The sequence below is a fragment of the Embiotoca jacksoni genome, unplaced genomic scaffold (assembly GCF_022577435.1).
Source record: "Embiotoca jacksoni isolate LCO1_2020_lvr unplaced genomic scaffold, fEmbJac1.0.p SCAF_17, whole genome shotgun sequence".
Taxonomy (NCBI): domain Eukaryota; kingdom Metazoa; phylum Chordata; class Actinopteri; family Embiotocidae; genus Embiotoca; species Embiotoca jacksoni.
This window is the reverse complement of record NW_027185307.1, coordinates 12,304,710-12,326,223: the sequence shown is the minus strand read 5'-3', so window position 1 is coordinate 12,326,223 and position 21,514 is coordinate 12,304,710. Positions and strand designations below refer to the sequence as shown.

At 44.9% G+C, this 21,514-nt stretch overlaps 1 protein-coding gene across 6 annotated transcripts in view; it reads right to left on the bottom strand.

The window, feature by feature from the left end:
• Positions 1 to 1,248: 1,248 nt before the first annotated feature.
• eya1 (EYA transcriptional coactivator and phosphatase 1) overlaps positions 1,249 to 21,514 on the bottom strand; it is a 64,572-nt gene continuing 44,306 nt past the window's right edge. For all 6 annotated transcript variants that reach the window (XM_069151657.1, XM_069151656.1, XM_069151658.1 and 3 more), the window contains 7 exons: positions 17,916 to 18,005; positions 8,336 to 8,394; positions 8,060 to 8,220; positions 7,744 to 7,858; positions 7,286 to 7,407; positions 6,326 to 6,426; positions 1,249 to 3,821 (listed from right to left, as the gene is read on the bottom strand). In XM_069151657.1, the coding sequence (XP_069007758.1) occupies positions 3,741 to 3,821; positions 6,326 to 6,426; positions 7,286 to 7,407; positions 7,744 to 7,858; positions 8,060 to 8,220; positions 8,336 to 8,394; positions 17,916 to 18,005 (729 nt within the window). In that variant the 3' untranslated portion in view covers positions 1,249 to 3,740. The remainder of the gene's footprint in view (positions 3,822 to 6,325; positions 6,427 to 7,285; positions 7,408 to 7,743; positions 7,859 to 8,059; positions 8,221 to 8,335; positions 8,395 to 17,915; positions 18,006 to 21,514) is intronic.

The window sequence follows — 21,514 nt, the reverse complement described above, 5'->3', positions numbered from 1 at the left end:
CCAAGAGCGGCTGGCCGGCGTGCATCAACACCCACTTCTTCTTTTGCAAAATGTCTGGTCTGGTCGCGTCTGACTATTCCTGCCAGGTCTCTCCGAGCATCGGGAAAACTTATCAAAGAGAACAGACCTCTATTCTGTGAGAGAGCAGCACCGCTCTCCTCCACAGAGAGAGAGAGAGAAGCAAGCCAGTCAGAACCTCAGACACTACTTAGTCTTTCAGCTGTTCAGAAGTGGGAAAAGCACATTAGGGGTCATTGTGCCGGTGCATTCCAATGGTAGCAGGCCGACTTGCTTTGTCCAGCCTGGCACACACACACACACACACACACACACACACACACGCACACACGCACACGCACACTCGCACACACACACACACACACTCGCACGCACACGCACCTCAAGCCGGCCGTCACTCCCATTCCATCTGAAAACATAATTGATCTGGATATTAAGCGGGCCGAGCGGCTCCCAAATAAAATTCCACGCATGCTTAATTCCCCAGCGTGGTTTTGGAGGCCGGACCTCTTTCCTCCCCTGTCCGGGGCGTTGTGTTACACGCCGGACTCTCTCAGCTGCGACCACCTCGTAAAATCAGGCTCATAAGTATTTTTTTCGTGTGTTATTTAAACTAACTCGGCTCTCGATGGATCGGAGCGGGTACGATATATGTAAATTATGCATGGGGAGGGGGAAGGGCCCCCCCCCCCTGTGAACGCTGGTACTATGGAACGACTCTAAATATTGGGTTAGGTATTGGCTCGAGTTCAGGAGCCTAAAGACTGCACGATGCATGTTCGCCACTGTTGAGGCTATCGAGCACATGTAGTTTCCGTCTCACGTGAATTGTGAAAAATGTCTAATGAACCCACACGCGGCCGCAAAAAATACAAACAACGTCCTTTGAAAAAGTCTGATTAATTACAGCAAAACAGTCACAAACCCCATGATTATGATGCAGACGTGACCTGGATCTAAAAAAAATATATATATTTTATAGGAGCTATTGTGCGCATTTTAAAGGACGTGATTATTATAAAGCACATGGATATATGATGTTGTTTAGTCTGCGCCAGCTCCAGTTTCTGGCTGCAGCGTCATCAGTCATCTGTGGCCTCGGAGGGAGACAGCGACGCTACCGTGGCGATATTGATAATTCAACGTTTTTTTTTCAAATATTAAGGCCTTTAAAATTTTTTGTTTGTTTTATGTTGTAGTTTTAAATTTAAAAAAACTGAGAGCGACATGTAACAGTTCACAAATCAGTTTTATTAATTTAAACACAATCAAATAATAATGTCAAAAACATCTGTACACATATTTTGCAGACACAACAATCTTTTGCGTTTTCACAATGAGGCCCATGTAGTGTAAAGTATTTCCAGTTTGCATTTATGATTGCAACATAATAAAAAAAAAAAAAAAAAAAAAAAAAAAAAAAAGCGTGCTGTATGAATCTATAAAACATTTCCTCTATTTACCTACCATTACCTTGATCTAGCAGCAATACGTAGATACCCCGGAGGGTGGCGGGGAGAAGTTGTTTCTAGAAGACCGGAGGGGTGTGTCGGGGGGTGGGGGGGGAGGGGGGGTATCTGAATTGAAATGTAAAAGGCCAACAGTGATCATGTGCAAAGGAGGGAAAAATTAGAAACACGACAAAGCCGGTTTCCATTTAAGAAATTCACAGTCGATAGCACATGTCCTGTATGTTCACGAACCCCTCGAAGTTAGTGGCTTTTCACTCACTGTTAATTATGGTTTCCTCATCCACAGACGTAGAAGCGCTACGAAAAGGGCTCTGTGGATTTCAGCTACTTCAAACAGGGACACATGTATTTCCAAAGTCGAAATAAAAACACTACATCATACAAAATTACGCTTGCTGTACAAGAGTTGTTATAGTGCTTGTATAAAAGATAATAAAACCTATTCAAGCCTGCTTTTTTTTTTTTTTTTTTGCTTTTTTTTTTTTTTTTTTTTTTAAATATCAGATTCACTCAAATTTGTCATTAAAATGGCTCTCAGAGGGGCGGGAGGGGGAGGGGGTTGGAGGAGGGAGGGGGGGGAGGGGGGGAGGAAATTGCCATTTGCCATCTAATTGAAATCCTTATCAGAAGTAAGTTTGCTTTTAAACGTATGGGGTCAGGGCTGCAAGCTGGTGAAATGCCATCAGGACACGAGTTGTGAGCCACCTGTCTGAATAACTAAAAAAAAACAAAAAAAAAAACAAAACAAAAAAAAAAAAAAAACGCTTTCCCTTTGAAATATGTGTCTAAAAAGGACTTACAGAAGAGGAGACCTGTAATTCTATATAAAGATGAAGTTTCCTGTAAGGAGGAGAAACATCACAGAATCAAAAGAAAGGTCCTTGACACTTGACATCCATGCTTTTGGTCTTGACAAAACAATGAATCACAAAATCCCATTATCTACACATTTGTTTACCGAACTTAACACATCAACACTTTTCAGGCGTCGCACAAGCTTATGTGCGAAGGGATGCCTTTTTTTTTTTTTTTTTTTTTTTTTTTCATTTTTTTTTTTTTATACTTCAATGAAAAAGCATTGCCACCTTTCAAGAGCATGTACCTAAATGAATATAGGAAGGAATAGTCCAGTGATTACAAACTTACACACAAAAAAAAAAAAAAAAAAAAAAAAAAAAAAAAAGATTTCCTCTGTACACGATTGTCTCAGCATTGTAAATAAAGTTTTTTGTTAATTTTCTTTAAATTACTAGAAAATCCCGCCCCTTTTTTTTGTTTTGTTGTTGTTGTTGTTGTTGTTGTTGTTGTGTTTCTTCCATAAATGTCTTCCTCTCGCTGCGGTTGGAAATCAATAGTACTTTGTAAAAGGCACGAGTCTTTTGTAGTCGAGGTGCCATTCTCAGCGGCACGGTGCCGCTCACAAAGTCTCCGTTCATAAATAAGAAGCGCAGGACTCCCCGGGCCGACGCTTGACAGAGGAGCAGTCGCTTTGTCTGTCTTGTCCCGTGATGGAGTGGGGGTGGGTGGGGTGGGGTGGGGGGGAGACCACAAAGTAGGTAAACGGATAAGGAGCGGAAATAAAAAGGGAGGTTGAAGAGCAGAGAGAGGGGGGACGGTGGAGGGGGGACGGGACGGAGAAATGTCACCACCAGTAGTCGTGGGCCTGCGGTTTACTGGAGCCGAGCTGTGTGGCGAGGCGAGGCGAGGCGAGGCGAGGCCATCAGTAGCTCTGCTCTCCTCACAGGTGTGAACCCTGACAAGAGTCCCGGCACAAACAGGGGGGCCGTAAAACACTTTTGACAGCTTCAGAAAGCGGCCAATTCACAGTAACCAGGGCAAGCAGCTGCAGCGCCGTAAATTCACCTCTCCCTCCTTCGCGTCGCGGAGGCAAAGAAAAAGAAAAAGAAAAAAAAAAAAAACTTTCGGGTTAAGACGATGTGTGACTGTATGTCAGCACATTAACCGTGTGCTCGGCCTCTCTCTTTTTTTTTTTTTTTTTTTTTCTTCTTCCTCCATTCTCCTCTTCTTTTCCTCCTACGTAGTGAAAGACAGACGCCAGGCAGCACGGAGGAGGGGGTGGGGGGTCTTTTTTTTTTTTTTTTTTTTCTGAGCTGTAGTCTGCGGCAACAAGCGGTGGGAGGGGCGGGTGGGCGGGCGGGGGTGGGGGGTGGGGGGCGTGACTGGAGGGCGAAGGTGAAAGGTTGCGCGGTGTGCTGAGGCGGAGCAGGGTGTACGACGGTGGTGTCAGTGCTACAAGTACTCCAGGTCGAGAGCATGGTGGAGGGCCATGAGGTCTGAATGGCTGGAGATCCTCCAGAAGGGCATGTTGTGCTGTGGGAGGAATAAAAAAAAAAAAAAAAAAAAAAAGCATCTTTTTAGTTTCACTTGAACATCAAATTCAGACTTCGACCGAGCTCAAGGACCCAAAATAGTCAATCGACAGATCAGGGAGATCGCAGAAAATGATGGTAGTCGAAATAGTTTTTAGTCATTCTTTTACTTTTATATTTTCAGAAAAAAATGTTCCATGAAATACGCTCCCAACACGCAGCATAAAAAAAGGACAAATTTAACTTTCAGAATTAACTGAACAGATTTGTCATTACTCCGCAAAGATACGCTATAAACTTTGTATTAATCCTTTCAGTTATTTATGAGAAAAAATACAATTAACAACGGATTTGTTACTTTTCTTTGTTTTATGTAATTCTAAAGTACAACATTTGATGGTTTTGGACTGTGGGTTGGACAAAATAAGCAATTCGTAGATTCGATTTTTGTGGTTGACCCTTTTAACATACAAAAATATAATAATAATAATCATGGGCATATTCATTAGTATTGAAAATACTGATTCTTGCAGGCTTTCTGCAGGCAGGAAGTTCTAACAATGTGTTATTCTTTACACTGCAGCTAAAACATTTAGTGGATGAAGGAAGCCCGGCCCACTCGCCAGGAAAATCAATCACATCAATAACCCTCCCCAACCGCTGCTGCCGCTCTCCTGTGCATACGTACAGCCAACTCGTACATCTGTACCTCTGATTTCTCCTCCGCATCAACGTGAAGCTTTATACCACCAAACCACTCCAGCAGCATGTCTTCAACACGAGCAGAAATGAACTCCCCACAGTGTCTTTTGAATGAACGTCCTGGCTGCCAGTGTGTGTTTAGGACAGTGCAAATGAGCTGTTGTTCGCGAGCAAAGGATGGGGGGAGAAACCCGAGTCGCCGAGAATGAAAGGAGCTTGTCAGGTAGAGTCCTCAGCGACTCAGTGTGGGGAGCCCATTACCCTCCCCTTATCAAAGGTATGGCCTCTCCCAGGCGTATGTTCCGCTTAGGAGAGCCTGCACTGACCCTTAAAAAGCTCTTTGCTTTTTGTTTTGTAAATCGCCCTTTGCTTTTAAGTTTAAAAGCTGGAGATGTTATCTCTGCTTTCTCTCCCAGGCGATGGTAATAACTGAAGACAGAATTGTTTCAGGGATTGTGGATTTTTTTTCTTCTTCTTTTTTTTTTTTTTTTTTTTTAAGGTGAAGGAATGAAGGGCCGAGAGAACTTTGAGACATTTGCTTTTGTAGTTCCACACAGTGTCACGTCTGATATGCGCCTCCTGACGGGTGAAATTGTTGTGTTATTTCACGTCTTCTCTGATGTTGACACAGAAACCTTTTACCACATGGCGTGTCGTGGGACTTGCACCACTCCGATGGGAGAAAAAACACCTTATCCTTCCATCAATGTCACACTCCAACAACTCGAGACTGAGCGAAAATATTTGCATCTTTTTCCACAATCACCCTGAAGACCACATTCCCAGGGCGTGTTCCCTTTTCATAATACAGAGCTATTGCTTTACACTTTTATCCAGGCTAAAGGTTGTTCCTTCTTCCCTAATCGCTCTTCATTTATCCTCGCGCTTCTTCTTGTTGTTTACTGGGAAACAGGTGAAAAAGGAGCTGGAGGCTTTTCAAAGGAAACTGCGCGTCATCTGCCTGACGCCGCGGCTCACCGTAGCCGTCAGGGAAATATGCTCCTGGGCCGCTGATTAATCCGCTGATGAATATGTTTGCTGCGTGTGGCTTTGCGTGCAGCGTTGGGTTTACATCCAAACTTCACAGAAACGCTGAGTGCACCAGATGCGGAGCAAGAGCCAACAGGTAACATAAAAAGGGAAAGTGAGGTGTGGGACTCATCTGAACAGATACCGTCATGTTTCCAAAAAGAGAACGGTGGGGCGGGTTGAGGTGCGTGTGCGTGTGCGTGTGCGTGTGAGAGTGTGGGGAAGGGTGTCGGCTTTGGCTCTTGATCTCGTGCTAACAGGCTTGTCATTGCAGTAAATATTCTAATTTCATCAACAATGATTTAAGTCCCCTTTATGTGCGCTCTATTTACGATGTGCCTTCAACATGCCTGAAAGGGGCCTGTCTAGCGTTACACATCCAGCATTCACGGTGCTCAGGGCACCAAGCAGGAATATATAATTATGCCATCTCTCCCCTCCCCTGCTCTGTAAACCTGAGATGGCGGAGGAAGAGTGCTGATTACACACTACAGACTTGCTCTCTTGTACTTGGATGCCCGTTAAGAGGATAAACGGATGAGAGTAACGCAGGACTGGTGAGGAGGAGAGCTGGAACGCCGATTCCTTTCTTTGGAAAGGTATGGCAGCTATGTTTTTGTGTTCAGCGAGCATTCATAATGAACTCCTGACCTCATGGAAAGCAATCAGCAGTTCAAACATTATCTTTCCTCCTCGCTCCGTGGATTTCTCGTGAATGTTTTCACCCGATGAAACCAGTGTGTGTATATAGTATATGGTATCTGGTATTCTTACCTTTTTCGAGCCTTGCTCCTCTTCCACTCCGTCCCCAACAACAATGTAAACAACTTTCCTCCCGAACCTTTGAATTACTCTCTCGAAGCAGCTCTCCTTCCCTGTGGAGGAGTCGAGGGCAGGATGTTAGCGGAGCGTTGCGTGGACGCAAACAGATATAGAGGGCGCGCACACACACACCTACACGCTCTCAAAGACTCGTACTGAACACCAAGTTGATTCATCAGAGGCACAGGGTGACAAGAGCCCCTTTAAAACGCCGCACGTACCAAAAAGGCCTCAGTGTAAACGCCGAGTTCAGAGAAGAGACGTGATAAGATCAGCCCTCAGATAAAGACTATCTTAAAAGCATTAAGTGCCTGTCTCCTCCTCAAACCGAGGACAAATGGACAAATCATTCTCGCGTGTTGCAGGGTGCAGTGAGGAAGACGAGGGTGCTCTGCTGCAGCTCGGCACTGATGGGCCTGAAAACGCTACAAGAGGGAGCCTTCACGTTTATTTTGTGAAAAAGGGGAAGGTGGGAGGAAAAGTGGGGAGATGTTAGGGGAAGGGGGAGGGGAAGGGGGAGTGTGTGTGTGTGTGTGTGTGTGTGTGTGTGTGGGGGGGGGGGTTCTGTTGCTTTGGAATGACATAAATGTGCAGAAGTGGTTTCATATGCAGAGACAGAGCAGAAGAGGCCTGGAGAGGCCCAGCACAGGCCCAGCTCCAAGAAAATAATCCCAGGCTGATTAGGACTATTTCTTCACAGACGAACATCAACCCTCTCCGGTGACCGAATCTCCCACAACATCCACGCCTCAGTCCTGTCACTTAGGTAGCATGTGTGTCTTAACTGTTTGCACTCGCCGAGCTAAAATAACAAGCATTTAACGTCCCACAGTGACGGACTGTGCAAAACAAAAAGCGAAACAAAGCACACATTTCACGTAAAACGCCAGTTTTTTTAGGTTTTTTTTTTACCTATTTTGGTTGCACTATAAATATTCTCAATAGGAAAGACGATTCCCAGGCCGTAGAGCAGGACCTTAGCCAGCGCAGGGATGAGCTGTGTGGTGGTCACCAGGATATTCACACAGTTTGACCTGCGGCAGAGAGACAGAGGAGAAGAGCAAAGGGATGACATCATTCTAAATCACTCTGAGGGAGGACAAAAGAAAACACAGTGTGCAGAAAATAAATTCTTTAAAAACACGAGCTGAAGTGAAGGATTGGATGTCGGCTCCTTTTTCAAGTCACATCTCTTAGCGCACTTATTTTTTTTTCAAAATCAGAAGACGAAGTCTGTCCATAAGACAAATCCAGAGCACTGGTGTTTTCTGTCGTAGCTGGGCAGCATGGCGTTGACTTATTTACACTACATACAAGTTTATACATGTGCGGTGTGGGACTGGGTACAATTTTCCTCACTGGAGTCCTACCTTGAGTGGATTAATGTTAGTGCTTTCAGTGCCAGTGTTAACCAGGAGTCCGTCAAGGCTTCAATTTCTGCTCGCAATTGCAACCAGGCTTCCCTTTTGGCCGGGCCCAGCAGACCTGAAACGCAGGGTAACATTGTTTGGGTTGGACCAGCCCTCCGAAATACCAATGAAATTTTTCAAAATGTACCCTGACCGAGTGGTGCGGCGTGTGCGCTTTCAGAACGCACACGTGAACACGCGCAGCAACACCCACACAAAGACCCGCAAACTCATTTCTACTCAACGGTTCTGTGCAGAGCAGCTTGCTGGGGATTACCTCCGACGTTATTTTTGTAGGTGGTGTAGATTTCTTTTACTCGTCTGTAGCGGAAGGCCAGTTTTCTCATCCAGTCCACGCCTCCCCGCACGCCTGTGGCCAGACACAGGTTGGCACTGGTAGCTGCTGCATGGAAACCGTCAGCGCTGAAGTTATACGTACTAAAATAAAGACGGAGAAAGAATCTGTTAGCGCGCGCCGCTTCACCGCTGGAGGTGTAAGCACACGAGACGTTCCTCTAATGAACCACAAGGTCAAAGCGTTGCCGTGCCGTACCTTAGATCCTGGCCGTTGTCGTCAGAGGACACGTCGTCGATATGTACCTGGTCACATTCCTGAAACAAAACACAAAACATTCACTTTGAGTGATGTGGGGTTCACACACACACACACACACACACACACACACACACACACACACACACACACACACACTTAAAAGAAAATAACACATTATTTTTCTTCCTTGGAAAGGAGACCACATGTTGCAGGTAATTCTTCAGAAACAACATACTGATGCAGGAATGTGTTCTCTGGCTGGACACCTCACAGTCTTTTCTTTTGCTTTGATTCTTTCTTCATATTCTTTTGAATCAGCTCCCCTTTAATTTTTTTTTTTTTTTAACCAGACCTTTACCAGCTGTGTGCAAAGGAAAATGACCATCATCATTCCTAACACTAACCTCAATACCACTAGAGGGGTCAAAAGGTATGAACACCCACAGACATAACCAATGAAGCCTCGATAATTTAACCAGAAACAATAAATATTGCTCACGTTGGCATTTGAGCACCCAAAAGAGATGCCAGCTGATATCGAGCCTGGTCTCCAGTCTTTGCTCTAAAGGTATGTGCGTGTGTAGGTGTCTGCTCGCTTGCGTGTGTGTGTGTGTGTGTGTGTGTGTGTGTGTGTGTGCGTGCATGCGCGCGCGCGTGCGTGTGTGCATATGCACACACTGGTCTTCCCCTTTGGCGGTGCCTGGCAGCTCTTGGAAAGGTAGAGGGATTCTGCAGCTCTGCACTGATTCCACCGGTACACAGTAACACAATCCAGACTTTCTGGTAAATGTAACCTACTAGAAAAATTGAACCTGATGCTAACCGCCAATGAAATTATGACCTCTGATTGCTGCTGCGCCACACACCAACACAGCCCCGGGGCCACTCAGCCAGCCAGCCGGCAAAAGAGCGCAGGAGAAAGCAGACAAAAAAAAAAAAAAATCTGTTATTAGTTTTCCATTTATAGGAGCGCTCGAGTGCCTCCCCCTTCCTCCCCTCTCACCCCGCCCCATCGGCCAGCTCGAAACGTGAGGGAGTCCTGCCTTGGCATTCAGATCAACACATTTCACATGGTGCCGAGGAGAGACAGGGGAGCTACGCTGCTTTTTGCTCAAACTTGAGGTGGTTGAGAAATAGCCATCGTAAGAGCAAAAGGCTTTGCAATTCACGAGACATTAACCTCTGAATTTGTTTCAGTCAGTTCTAATCTAGTGTGAATAACAGAGGAGGCATTTGGTATTTCTATGATGCAGTCGCAAACTAATTTCTCTGTAAAGCTGCAGGTTTTAAATTGGTTAGTTTCACCTGTTTAAAGTTATGTGAGAAATAATAATTTCTCATGGAAATTGAAACTCGAGGAAAAGAATTCCTCTGGTCTCAAGTATGAAAAATCCCTCCCAATTTTTTGAGCTTTTTAATTAAGTTTCATCCGGTTGTTAAGACACCAAAACACAGAAAGGACTTCCTTGTTTTAAGTCAATCTAACTGAGGCCAAATGCTGACGTTATTACATTCCTCTCTAATGCTAGAGCAGGGTAAGGGTAAGGGCTTTGGACCGTAAACCTTTTTTATTTTACTGGTTCCCCTCTGAACAAATTTTTCATCTCCCTGGATTTGTGGAGAGAGGGAGGGAAGAGCGACGTGAGGAGAAACTCAAACCAGCTGTTCTTTAACAGAATTAAAATCTTGACCCCCAACCCCAGCTCTAATGCAGCCATTCTCTCGCCAAGCCTCTCCCAGCAAGCCCCGAGATCCAAAGAGGAAAAGACTTTGACCCCGTGACCCCTCTTCCCTCCACTCCGGGGCTCCGGCACCTCGATAAGGGGGTGGGAGGGCGGAGAGGTGGAGATGGAGGAGAGTAACGGGTGAAGGCTGGGGGATAGGGTCCAACGTGACCTCACATGGAGCGAGCTCGGAGCACCGCGTTCCAGAAGATGGACTGCCATCTGACACGAGGTGCAGGCGGGGGCTCGTCGCTCTGTTTGGCCTAATCTGTTCCCAGACACTCACCGGCAGATATTTAACAGTTGAAGAAAGCAGCAATTTGTCCCGGCCTGAGGATGTGATGCCAAAAGTCTTGCAGATAATTTATGTTCGCCAATAAGCCACAAATTCCCCTCAGAACAGAGCTCGAGCGAGGCGTACTGTTGTGCTTAATTTCTTGAGTAGTGGAGGCATGTCTGTTTGTTTAGGAAAACAAAAACAGCACCCCCGGGTTAAGCACCTCATAAAGCCTCCTTTCAAAGACCTCCCATTCTGGTGCAAGTGACTGGAATGCTTCTATTATCCAGTAATTACCTGCTGATGAATCGGACGCAATCTGCCGACAATCAGCTGCAGCCACCTCTTTCACTGCTTCGGCGCAAGACCATTCGCTTCCACTCATTTGGTACATCATGCCAAATTGCATGCTGTCTCCTTGTACCTTCGTGGCAACAGCTCCTCATGTTTGTTTGCAAAGTGTTTCATTCGTTGTGTGACAGCCAGCGTGTACAAAACAGATATCTGAGAACAAGATTATTCAGCCCGTTAATTACGGAGCTATTTTAGGTTGTACAGCCAAAACTCCACCGTGACCCAAAACACATGCATATGTCTCCTTAATTAGGTCTAACTGTAGCCACTATAACTGCAGCTTGATTATGAATGATTTTTCATTGACTAGTCCAAATCCTCAAAGCTAATAAACACATCAAACCTCGACAAATGGCCAAGGAAAATGCAAAGGTTTGGGTTTTACAGTTTAAATGCCTGTATCGCTTCCACTTCATTGTTTACGCATGCTTAGTTTTCCATACATGTTACGATGCCTAATTAATAGAAGAACGGGGTTTGGGACTTCCAGATATACGTTTGTCAGTGTGTGTGTGTGTGTGTGTGTGTGTGTGTGTGTGTGTGTGTGGTGTGTGTGCTGGGAATAAAAAATAAAAGGAGGGGGGAGGGAAGGGTTGTTGGAAGACCGAGCAGACTCCAACAATTACTGTTCCCAGCTGGGGCAGGCATAAACCTCTGCACTGGCTCCCTGGGAGGACCGGGAGAGCTAATAGAGGAGGTGGCTGTGGGTAATGTCGTACAGTAACCCTTACACATACTCATTAGGAGCCACTTCTGAAGGCCTCGTAAACACCACGGAGCCGTGAACGGTGCAGGTAGAAGTGGAACAAATGGAAAGAAACACAATTGGGTGGCGAATTTTCCCATCCAGGCGAACATTTTGAATTTGACAAATAAACACCCGGAAGATGCACTGTGGATAAAACATATTTTGTTGGTGGAAACACATGAGATAATTTGTGGTTTATTCAGTGCCACCTTACGACGGTGTAGTTCATTTACAGTCATGCAGGACTTCACCAAAATAATTCATAAGCACTTGAAGTTACTGTCACCGACTCACGTGAAGGCTTAAAAGAAAAAAAAATAACAAGTGGGTGTTATTTTGTTTGTATAAGGCTAACAATAAACTGACAGGCCTTCATTATGGTGGCACATTGAGGAGCAGTCTGAGAATTTCCTAGAACCTTTTGAACATCTCTTTTCCATCGAATCGCCCCATTCTCCCCTCACCAAGCAAACAGCGGTTTCTCTAAAACCTACAATCACCACTAACTCACACCAGATGGTCCTACTGTACGAAGGAGTGAAGACCCTCCACCAGAAGTCATTGCAATTACTCCTTACGCAAACACCGTGTCTTTCTGTTAAATTCATCAGCAACATTCTTCTCCTTTATCCGAGTTCCTTCAGCTACCAAACAGTTTTTATCTGTACACTGAAGACCAAAAAAAAAAAAAATACAAAAATTGCCCAAGGATTGAAGACAGGATGCTTCTGCCTCGGGATGCTTCCATCTCTGCATCATTCACTCTCTCTTCCTTTTTCTGTCTCTGTCTTTCCACCAGCCTGCTGAAAACCTTTCACTGGGGAGGAAGTTATCAGAGCCCTCTTTGTTCCCTTGGCATCTGTCATTAAGCAATCAGCAATGACGGCCTGAGTCTTCCTGTAGCCCTGGAAAGAGCTCAGAGTGGTGACTGCAACAGTCAGAGGCAGGGAGAAGAAAGACGGGGAAACTCTGCGATGCATGTTACCAAAACACAGAAAGGACAACGTTAACTTCCTCTTGGACCGGCCTTTTTTTTTTTTTTTTTTTTTTCCCCTCCATGAAGGTCTAGGTCACTGCCATACAATAGTGTCCACTTTTTGGATACAAGCCGTCCCCTTTCTCCTCCTCTCTCATCTTGTCTCTCAGGTGAGCTGTGTGTGCTGGGGGGTGGGGGGTGGGTGGTCAAAACCACAGTGCGAGCGATAACAGCCGTCATCACAAAAATTCCTTGTGACCCCACAGGCTAATGCCATGTGAAAAAGGCTCATCCATGGTTCGCAGGTTCTCAATACCGTCACTCTACCGGCAGAGGCTGTCATCCCCCCCCCCCCACCCCCCCGCCCCCGTGGTCTGTGACCCCCAGCAACTTCCTTCTCCGTTCCCACCACAGGCACCCCTGTCTGGGGGTGTGTGTGCGGGGGTGAGGGGGGGGGGGGTGCGTGATTATCTGGGGGTCAAACACAGGATGTGGGTAACAAAGGGAGAGTTCTTCAAACCCACTTCATTCCAATCCCCAATCTGTGCTTGAACAGTCACGGAATTCAAACAGCGGTGCCAAACAAAGCACAGGTATAGAGAAGTCAATGCTGCTTTTACAAAAAAAAAAAAGAAATCCCACAATCAGGAGAAGGGATACAGAGGGAGCTTTTCTCGGAAACAAACTACAGTTTAACAAAGTTGTCTTTAAATCTCTGCGTCTGAGAAGTGGGAAAAGAGGGACACACCCCACAGGTAGGCAGTAAAAAGTACGAATTAGCTATGCGTGATTGATGAGCTGCTCCTCGTTATTTCCTACTTCGTGGCATTTTACATCCAAACCGCACCTCAAGGAGAGCAACGCTGGAGCCTATCAAATCTCAGTCATTTCAGCATTTTCCCCCCAGCAATAAATGTATCCATAGTGAAGCGGTTTATTGCTGCCAAGTGGACTGTTGTTTGGACAAAACTGTGCAAGTTTCCATTCTCTTGCCGTACGGACCACGTTGGGCAGGTGCTGTGTCTCCCTTTTTTAATGCAGGACAATAATTATATTCCTAAATAACATCAATTGTCACTGGGGAGAGATGTTATATTTTCTTGTATTTTCCATGCACCCTCAACCCATATTGGTGTATGAAACTACTGTATTGGGATGGTGGGTAGATGGGGAAAGGAGGGAGAGGGGAGGGAGGGAGGAGGGATGGGGTGAGGTGGCTCTGTGGGGCGAAGATTGACAGGGTGGCTTTGAAACCTCCACTTTCTTTCTGTAGTCTTTCCAAAACACATCTGTGGCCCCGCCTTGAGACTTGATGGAGTTACGTCGAGGAACATGACAGAACTGCTGCATCAGAGGCCAAGCAAATGATGAAATACCCACATCAGTGTGTGCAAACCCAAAGAAGCCCATCTGACAAAATATACCATTTATGAATATGGCCTAGTTTGGTTTCAGTAGCATGCTGCACGTTGAATATTTGAAAAAAAAGGAAAAAGGAACTTCTAATTTTGGGTTTCAAAGCTTTTTACTGGTGCAAATCTTCATGGTTTTTATGTGCTGTTATGGTCCCTATTTCAAATATAAATCATCAACACCACACAGCTACAGTGTTAATTGTTAAATTACCATGAATGACTTAATTTCATGATTCAATGAAAATTGCATCATGTTCCTCCTTACTGGGAATAAAATCACCCAAAAAAATAAACCATCAGGTGAAACGCAATAAAGCTACCAGTCATATGTAATGGTAAGTCCAGGATCTGACTCTCTACAGTGGGACATAAAACCAACAGAACGGCTCCACACTAAGAGGCTCTGGAGGACCATTTCAGCCGCGAGGAAAAGGTAACCGTGCGTTTCACAGCATCTCTCATTAACAGGCAACCCCTGGGTGAGAGTGACAGAGGAGGTTTCAACCCTGCGACTGCAGGCTGGGAGCTATAAAAGTTAGCCAGCTTACAGTGTTACAGGACAGGTATGTGCGTGTGTGTGTGTGTGTGTGTGTGTGTGTTGTACATGCATGTGTTTGTATGTGTGTGTTAAGACTTTGTAGCGCCACGTGTGTAGAGTGCATGTGCAAAAAGTCTGTGTGCACGCAGCACAGAGGCATCAGCGGACTAATTTAAAATGTTCCCACCTTTAGCGAACCCCCTCCCCCCCCCCCCCCCTCTCTCTCTCTCGCTGTGAGTGGTTTGCCCCCATGGCCTTTATTCTCCAGACACGGAGGGTTGTTTTCTCACCCAGGGAGGCGGGAGACGGCAGCCCCCCGTACCCCACTGTGAGGGGAGCGCAGGGGGCTCGGCCAGCGAGAGAGAGGCCCCTGCGTTCCCACATACTGCTCGGCATTAGCGTTCGGGCCACAGCAGCGCACCTACAGTAAACTCACACCCCGACTCACAGCAGAGCTGTCAGTCTTCCCGGTGAACTCAACCTCAGTGGGCTTCATTATACACATCACTTTAGACCATCAGTTAACGCCAGATGAAATCCCCTGCCTCAGTGCATCCATGAACATGGCATTCAGGAAAGAGGAAATTTACAATATTTCAAAAATGAGATATGTGAACCAAAAGTCTTCTTGATAATTTACTCACGAGAGTGTATCATTTAAAAAGTACTAGAGCAACACAATGAAATTATGAATTACCTCATTTATAACACCTTACAATTATGATGTTGCTATCAATTAACAAATTAGTGCAAATATTGCTTTTGTTTCATGTTTTGAATTGGATTAATCTAGGACTGTATTTTTTTTTTTTTTTTTTTTTTATCTCAGTAGCTATTGAAATACAACAAAATGAAACCAGTGTAGATCACATCAATAGGGATCACATTGCCTTGAATTACTTTCCTAATACTTCCTTCACAAAGAGCATTTTTTGGTGATAAAAACAGATTGTGCTGTTCATACAATACTACATTCCTTTAAAGGACTGAGCAGCAAATGGTTTATGCGGGACAATCGATAAGAGAGATTTGCTCAAGTAGGGTTGGGGTGGGAAGTCTTTTGGTGAATCCGCAGTATATTCTGGCATCCACCTTAAAAAGCAGTGAAGCCCCCCCCAAAAAAAAGGAAGCGCTGATCCAGAAAAAAGGTTAGAGGAAAAAGAGGGAGCGAGAGAGAGAGAGAGACATAAGGGTGAAACTGATCCCTGTTGACCCCTTCGGCATGCCCTCTTTCTTTTTATGACTTTCCCCTGAATCGTCACTCATCAGCTCTATCAACGCGGTCCGACCTCTATTCACACACACCCACACTTGAGCGCACATAATACACCAGCTAAGACGAGCACCTCTGCTGTAGCCTCGGCAGACTGCGTACAACATTATGTTGAATTGGGATGTTTCGAGGCCCTATGAAGAACACTCATTTTAGATCAGTTTAATTTATCTCCCCCCAAAAATATAATAATAATAATTAATTATTATAATTAATACGTGTATGCGTTGCAAAATTTTAAGGGAGCGGAGCGTCTATTTAATGTCCTTGTGCAGGGGCTGGCAGGACGATAGTGTTAAGACTTCGATGGAGCACTCGCACACCGTTAGGCCTCTTACTCTGCACCTGTGTTTCTGCACAGCCACTGGGGTCTCCCTTTATGGCTTAGACCAAATTAGATGGACCATATGCATTTCTGCACATGCTTAAATACATAACTGCTGCTGGCTGCGGTATTTATAGTTGGACTCTATTTAGCTCTATCTGAGATGGAGGACTGTAAATCAGCAGAGAGGAAACACAACTGGTTAGGCATTGCTGAGAACTGGCACTTAACACTCCGACTGTCCCGGCTCAGTTTAAGAGGAGAGATCAATATGCCTTCAAGAGAATGTCACTCCTTCTCTGGTATGATGGTTAATGACAATCATTGCCGACGCTGCAGAAGTCTTTACATTGGACGTTCTAAGAAGCGTTTTTCCAGCAGCCCCCAGACAGTTATTTTAAATCAAATGATTACTCAAAGTCAAGCTGGAAAAAAAAATCTGAATCTTTTTAAGTGTCAAAGCAAAATCTAATAATTTTGTTACTGAGATAGAGCAGAAGAAATACATGCCGTGGACTTTTAAATAATTTTGTAAATAGTCTGAGCTGCCAATTCATCTGTGAACAGTTTCATCACACATGAAAAGAAATCAAAACACAGGACAGATGTTGAGCGAAACCACATTTAAGCGTTGTCACAAACTGACATTTTTTTCAAATGATTGGGGCACATCTATTAAATAAAGTGCAGCAGGAATGGATTCTACACGGCCACGGCATAAGGAAATATTTAACCAGCCAATTGCAGTCAATTAACTTTGATCACGATGACTGCGTCTGTCTGGAAGAGTATGAACATTTTCTTTCTCTGTATCTCCGTCTCCCGTTTTATCCTCCCTCTTGGGTTTGCTTCATGTAACACAGCCGAACATGGTGGTGAGTAATGAGACTTGGCAGACTGGCCACAGATCTCTTCACACTTAAGTATCAAACAAAACATTTCCTCTTCTGTGAGGTCAGCATAAAGCAGGACACTGAGGAAAAGCGCTGGGTCAGTGGGATCAGATTCACCGGGGGAAAGAGGCAGAGAGGAGGAGGCAAGGACAAAAATTGAGGAAATAAAAGCTCAATACAATGATAGACAGAGGATTGGGTAGAGCAGGTGTTGAGGGAAATAACATGGAAAATAAATTGGTTTGTTTATTCCTAAACGTGACGTGCATGGATAGTTAAATGGGTTTGACATCTGGATCTGGACAGAGGGTGTACTTCATGCCAGTGCATGTGTGTTTATGTATGAACAGATGTGACAAATATTTTTCTGCCCATGCAGTCTGAGCATATATGCGTTCCTGACCCTCTGGTCTTTGCTTCACCTCTCCCTCTCCCTCTCAGCCACACACACACACACACACACACACACACACACACACACACACACACACACACACCTCTCGCTATGCCTGATCCGTCTATTCCTGCGCCCCCAGGGGAAGATTTTACACTAGCCGTACATGAATCAGGGGGGAGGGGGGGGAGTGAGCACGGGAGGGGACACGGCGGGGGATTTCATGCTGTGTCGGAAGGGTCTGTGGTGAAGGCGGACAGCGACACCAAGCACACAGCATGACACAGTCAGACAGAGCGGCCACAGAAACACTAGAGCCTGACAAATTACACTAGCCGCGATGGGAGTGGGAAGGAGATGGAGGTGGGGGCAGGGCTGGTGACCCAGGAGACTGACAGCAAATGTAAAATTCATGGTATCCCTTGGGCTCTGAGGTAATACTTCACCCCTACGGGACCGTTAGCTGAGAAACGGGCTCCATGCTATGAAACAGTTGTTGCTACTTAAAAAAAAATAATAATAATAATCCTAATGGACTGTTCTTGGGCTCCTCTTAGAATATATACACTGCTCTGGTCCCCATAATCATCACAAGGCAAACAGAAGGCATTTGTGCTGAATCAGAACATAGCAAAGTGAAACACGCACAGTTGGACTCACCTCTAAGTCGTTAAAGAATAAGTGTGTGTCGGCCAAGTTGAAGATCATTTCTTCCATCCTCAGGCCTAATGATACAGATGTTGGCGGGTCCTGAAAATAAACCAAAAAATGAAATCAAACAAAAATCATTCTTCTGAATTGTTGGTGTTATATTGTATGCTTGACGAAGCAGACACTAATAAAGTCAGTAGTGATGTTCCTTGTAAGTCACTCAATTAATGCAGAATCCCTTTAAATTCCGCAGCAAGCTGCTCCCATAAAAAAAGGCATTAGGCGGACTTGAAAGTTTCAGCCTCTGTTTACGACCCTCTGAAAGGGACCAGAATAGTCATCAGAAATGCTACAGACTTGAATGAATGCAGTAAAAGCATGTCTCTTCTCAGGAGGGATGGTCGATTTAGAAGATCTGGGGTCACCGTCTCATCGTAAATGGTCCATTCTCCACATACTTGTGCTGACGCATCATCTGATTGCTCTCTAGGTGATATAACACTATTCTCCCTCAAGTTTGTTCAGATAATTGACAGCCACTCTGCGAGTCATTGCAAAATAATTGCAAATATAAAAAAATGTACACTTGAAGATCCATGCATCAGGAACAACTGCACATTTATTCTTAAATCATGATCTCTGTCAGTAATGTGACACGTGCTGTGATGGTGATATGGTCGCACTGTCTGTAAGATAATACCTTGAGAGGAATGAACGACACTGTAAATAGTTAATGAGCCTGTGCCAATGTGTGCGATTTTCCCTTTAAAAAGATAATGACTCGGCAAAAAGTCTTCAGCGCATTTTCCCATACACATTTGAACCTTGTGTAATTATAATTCCCATATTTCTAAATTAGTTTAAACTAATTTTCTTTAGTCTTTAGAAACTCCACTTGCCCATATCATTATTAAGGTTATGATTCTAATTGGTGATATGTGCTTTCAGTCTTTTTTGTTTACGCACAATTTGAATTCCTTTTATATCTTTAAATCTCTAATCAGCAAAATTGTCTTGAGGATGAAGAAAGACAATAGCTGGCTGTGGAGGAGGTTTTTTCTGCAGCTGGGTGAGACCTGTATTAAAGACAGACCGGGCAGCACCAGGAGCAGGGATTACAGAGTTAAACCACCTAAAGACACACCTGAGCTTTCAGCTGATTAGCTGTCACATCCCACAATGCTTATGTTTTCACTGAAATGACAGAGTACAAACCACACAAGTAGAACTCAATCCCCACTTCTCAAGGCTTTCTCCTTCCTCTTAACCTCCCAGTTTGAATCAATCTTTCAGTAAGAATTCATCAAAAATAATTAGTCTCCTACATCAGCAGGCAACCAGCTCGCTCTTCCAAACCTCTGGCGCTGTTGGGTGATTTAGCGTTATGGACTGGTTCGGTGGGAAAAATGCTGCGTTCTCTGGAGGCAAGTGAATCCTTTCCAATTAAATCTAAACAATCAGTCAGTGAGGGAGTTAAGAATACAAGCAGGCCAGAAGGCCAAAGTGCTGCTGCTGTCATTGCTCCAGCACCACCTGTCCTGAGATGTCAGTGCCTCCAGGGGGGGGCGCCAAGTCACCCCCCCCTTCTCCTTCCCCTGAGCCCCTTACCAATAACACCCTCCCCCTCACCCCCACCCTCCCATCCCCACCCACTTTAAGCTCTAGCTCTGGCCAACCCAATAGCAGCACAGCTGGCCTCAGCCATCAGCTTTATGGGGGTGAGCTGCCTTGATGCCAATTAAAAGAGCTGATAAGAACAGCAGTGTGTTTATGTGTGTATGAGGGAGAGGGGGAGAAAAAAAAAAGAGTCAGGGAGAGTGGGTGGGAGGTCACAGTGAGCGAGAGAAAGTGTGGATGTGTGTTAACTCAGTTACACATCTATTTATAGTAGGCTCAGAGCAGCGAAGAGGGAAAACTGTTTTGTAACTTTTTGTTTGTGCCACTAAGACAGCGATGACATGAATCACAGAGAGGAGGGAGGAGGGGGGGATGTGTGTGTGTGTGGGTGGGTGTGTGTGGGTGTGGGGGGGGGGGGTGGCTGTGGTGGATGTTGGTCTGCTTCACTTTCTTTTCTGAGGTCGTTTACAGATCTGCATTTCTGATAGGTTTTGATGTAGTGTGCTTTGTGGTTGCTTTGAGGGGGCATGTCTCTTTCTTACAATATTGCTTTCTTGTGATGGCAGGTTGGAGCACAACGGAAGAAGAAACGTTGGTTAAAAAAAAAAAAGAAAAAAAAAGCTGAGTAAAATAGGCGGAGGAGGAGGAAAAACAGGGAACAAAAGAGAGAACGGAGAGTGAGAGGGAATGTAGTGGCTGTCGCATCCTATATGAGCTCTGATGAAACGGGCCCTTATGGAGTCAGGAGTGTTTCCTGTTTCAGAGGAGCTCACTGGAGACCCTGTGTGTGTGTGTGTGTGTGTGTGTGTGTGTGTGTGTGTGTGTGTGTGTGCGCGGTGTGAGAAACCCTCACCACGGAGCCGCGGCTCCCTAAGCCTCGGCTCTCTCTTTACCCAGCATGCAGGGCTGAGAATAAAGTAAATAAACAGTGGAGGGTCGTGGGGCAGCCCTCTTTCACCCCAAAAACAAAACACTGCCCCCATCAAACACCACCTCATACCAGAACAAAGGCACAGAGCATGGGCCGCAGACGCTAAGCTCTCTGACACATGAGGAGCAATATGTCATTTTCGACTTCAAAACCAGACACATCTGCAGCCAAAACAACTGGTGATTAGAAATGCTGCACTCAGACAAAGTCAAAGAAAATGAAGATTACTTTATGAATTTGCAAAGAACTGACATCAAGGTTTTGTCATTTTTGTTCATGTGCAGGACATCTAAATGGAAAAGGCAGAGTGGATGATGCCTTTTGAAGGCTATATAAAACCTATGACCTCAACAAAACCCTGAGAATAAAATGCTGCGTTATTTCCCAAATTGTTTGTTTTGAACGTTTAAATTTAGAGAAGCAATTTAAATGAAACAACAAATAGCAAAGCCTGGAAAAGTAAACTCTTCATCTTATGAGCACACACAGTGACATGGGATAAAAAATGACCTTCCACTACAATAATAACATATGTTTGTTAGGATTTATATATACATATGTATTATATTTAATTTTGAATGTCCTAATTACGGCATGTTCAAGAGAATCTCTGTGTTCTAGTTTGGGTTTTGACTGAGTTACATGCAGTGGACTCGGTCTCCTGTCAGGGTCTCCGGGGAGATCCCTGCCTGAAAAGGATGGATTGAGAAGCACTTAATTAAACTAACAATGTGGCATTTCTGAGGGAGAAAGGAACACTCAAGATGTGTCAATAGACATCCAGAGTGCAACTGTTGTGAGCCCCTACAGCCGAGCCCCAACCAGCCCTGCATAGCTCCAACAGCTGCAAAGAGCAGTCAAATACTTGCCAGGCCTCATTGGACCTATTAAAAAAAAGAAACAATTATCTGTACATTGAGTTCTGCTCTATCTTTTCATTATGCACTTAAAGTGAAGTGAAATATATCCTCTGCTCAATGGCTATTACCCCACTCTGATTCCTTTTTCTTTTTTTTTTCTCCTCTCCTTTTAATATTTATGTGTTTTGCTGATAAAGTGC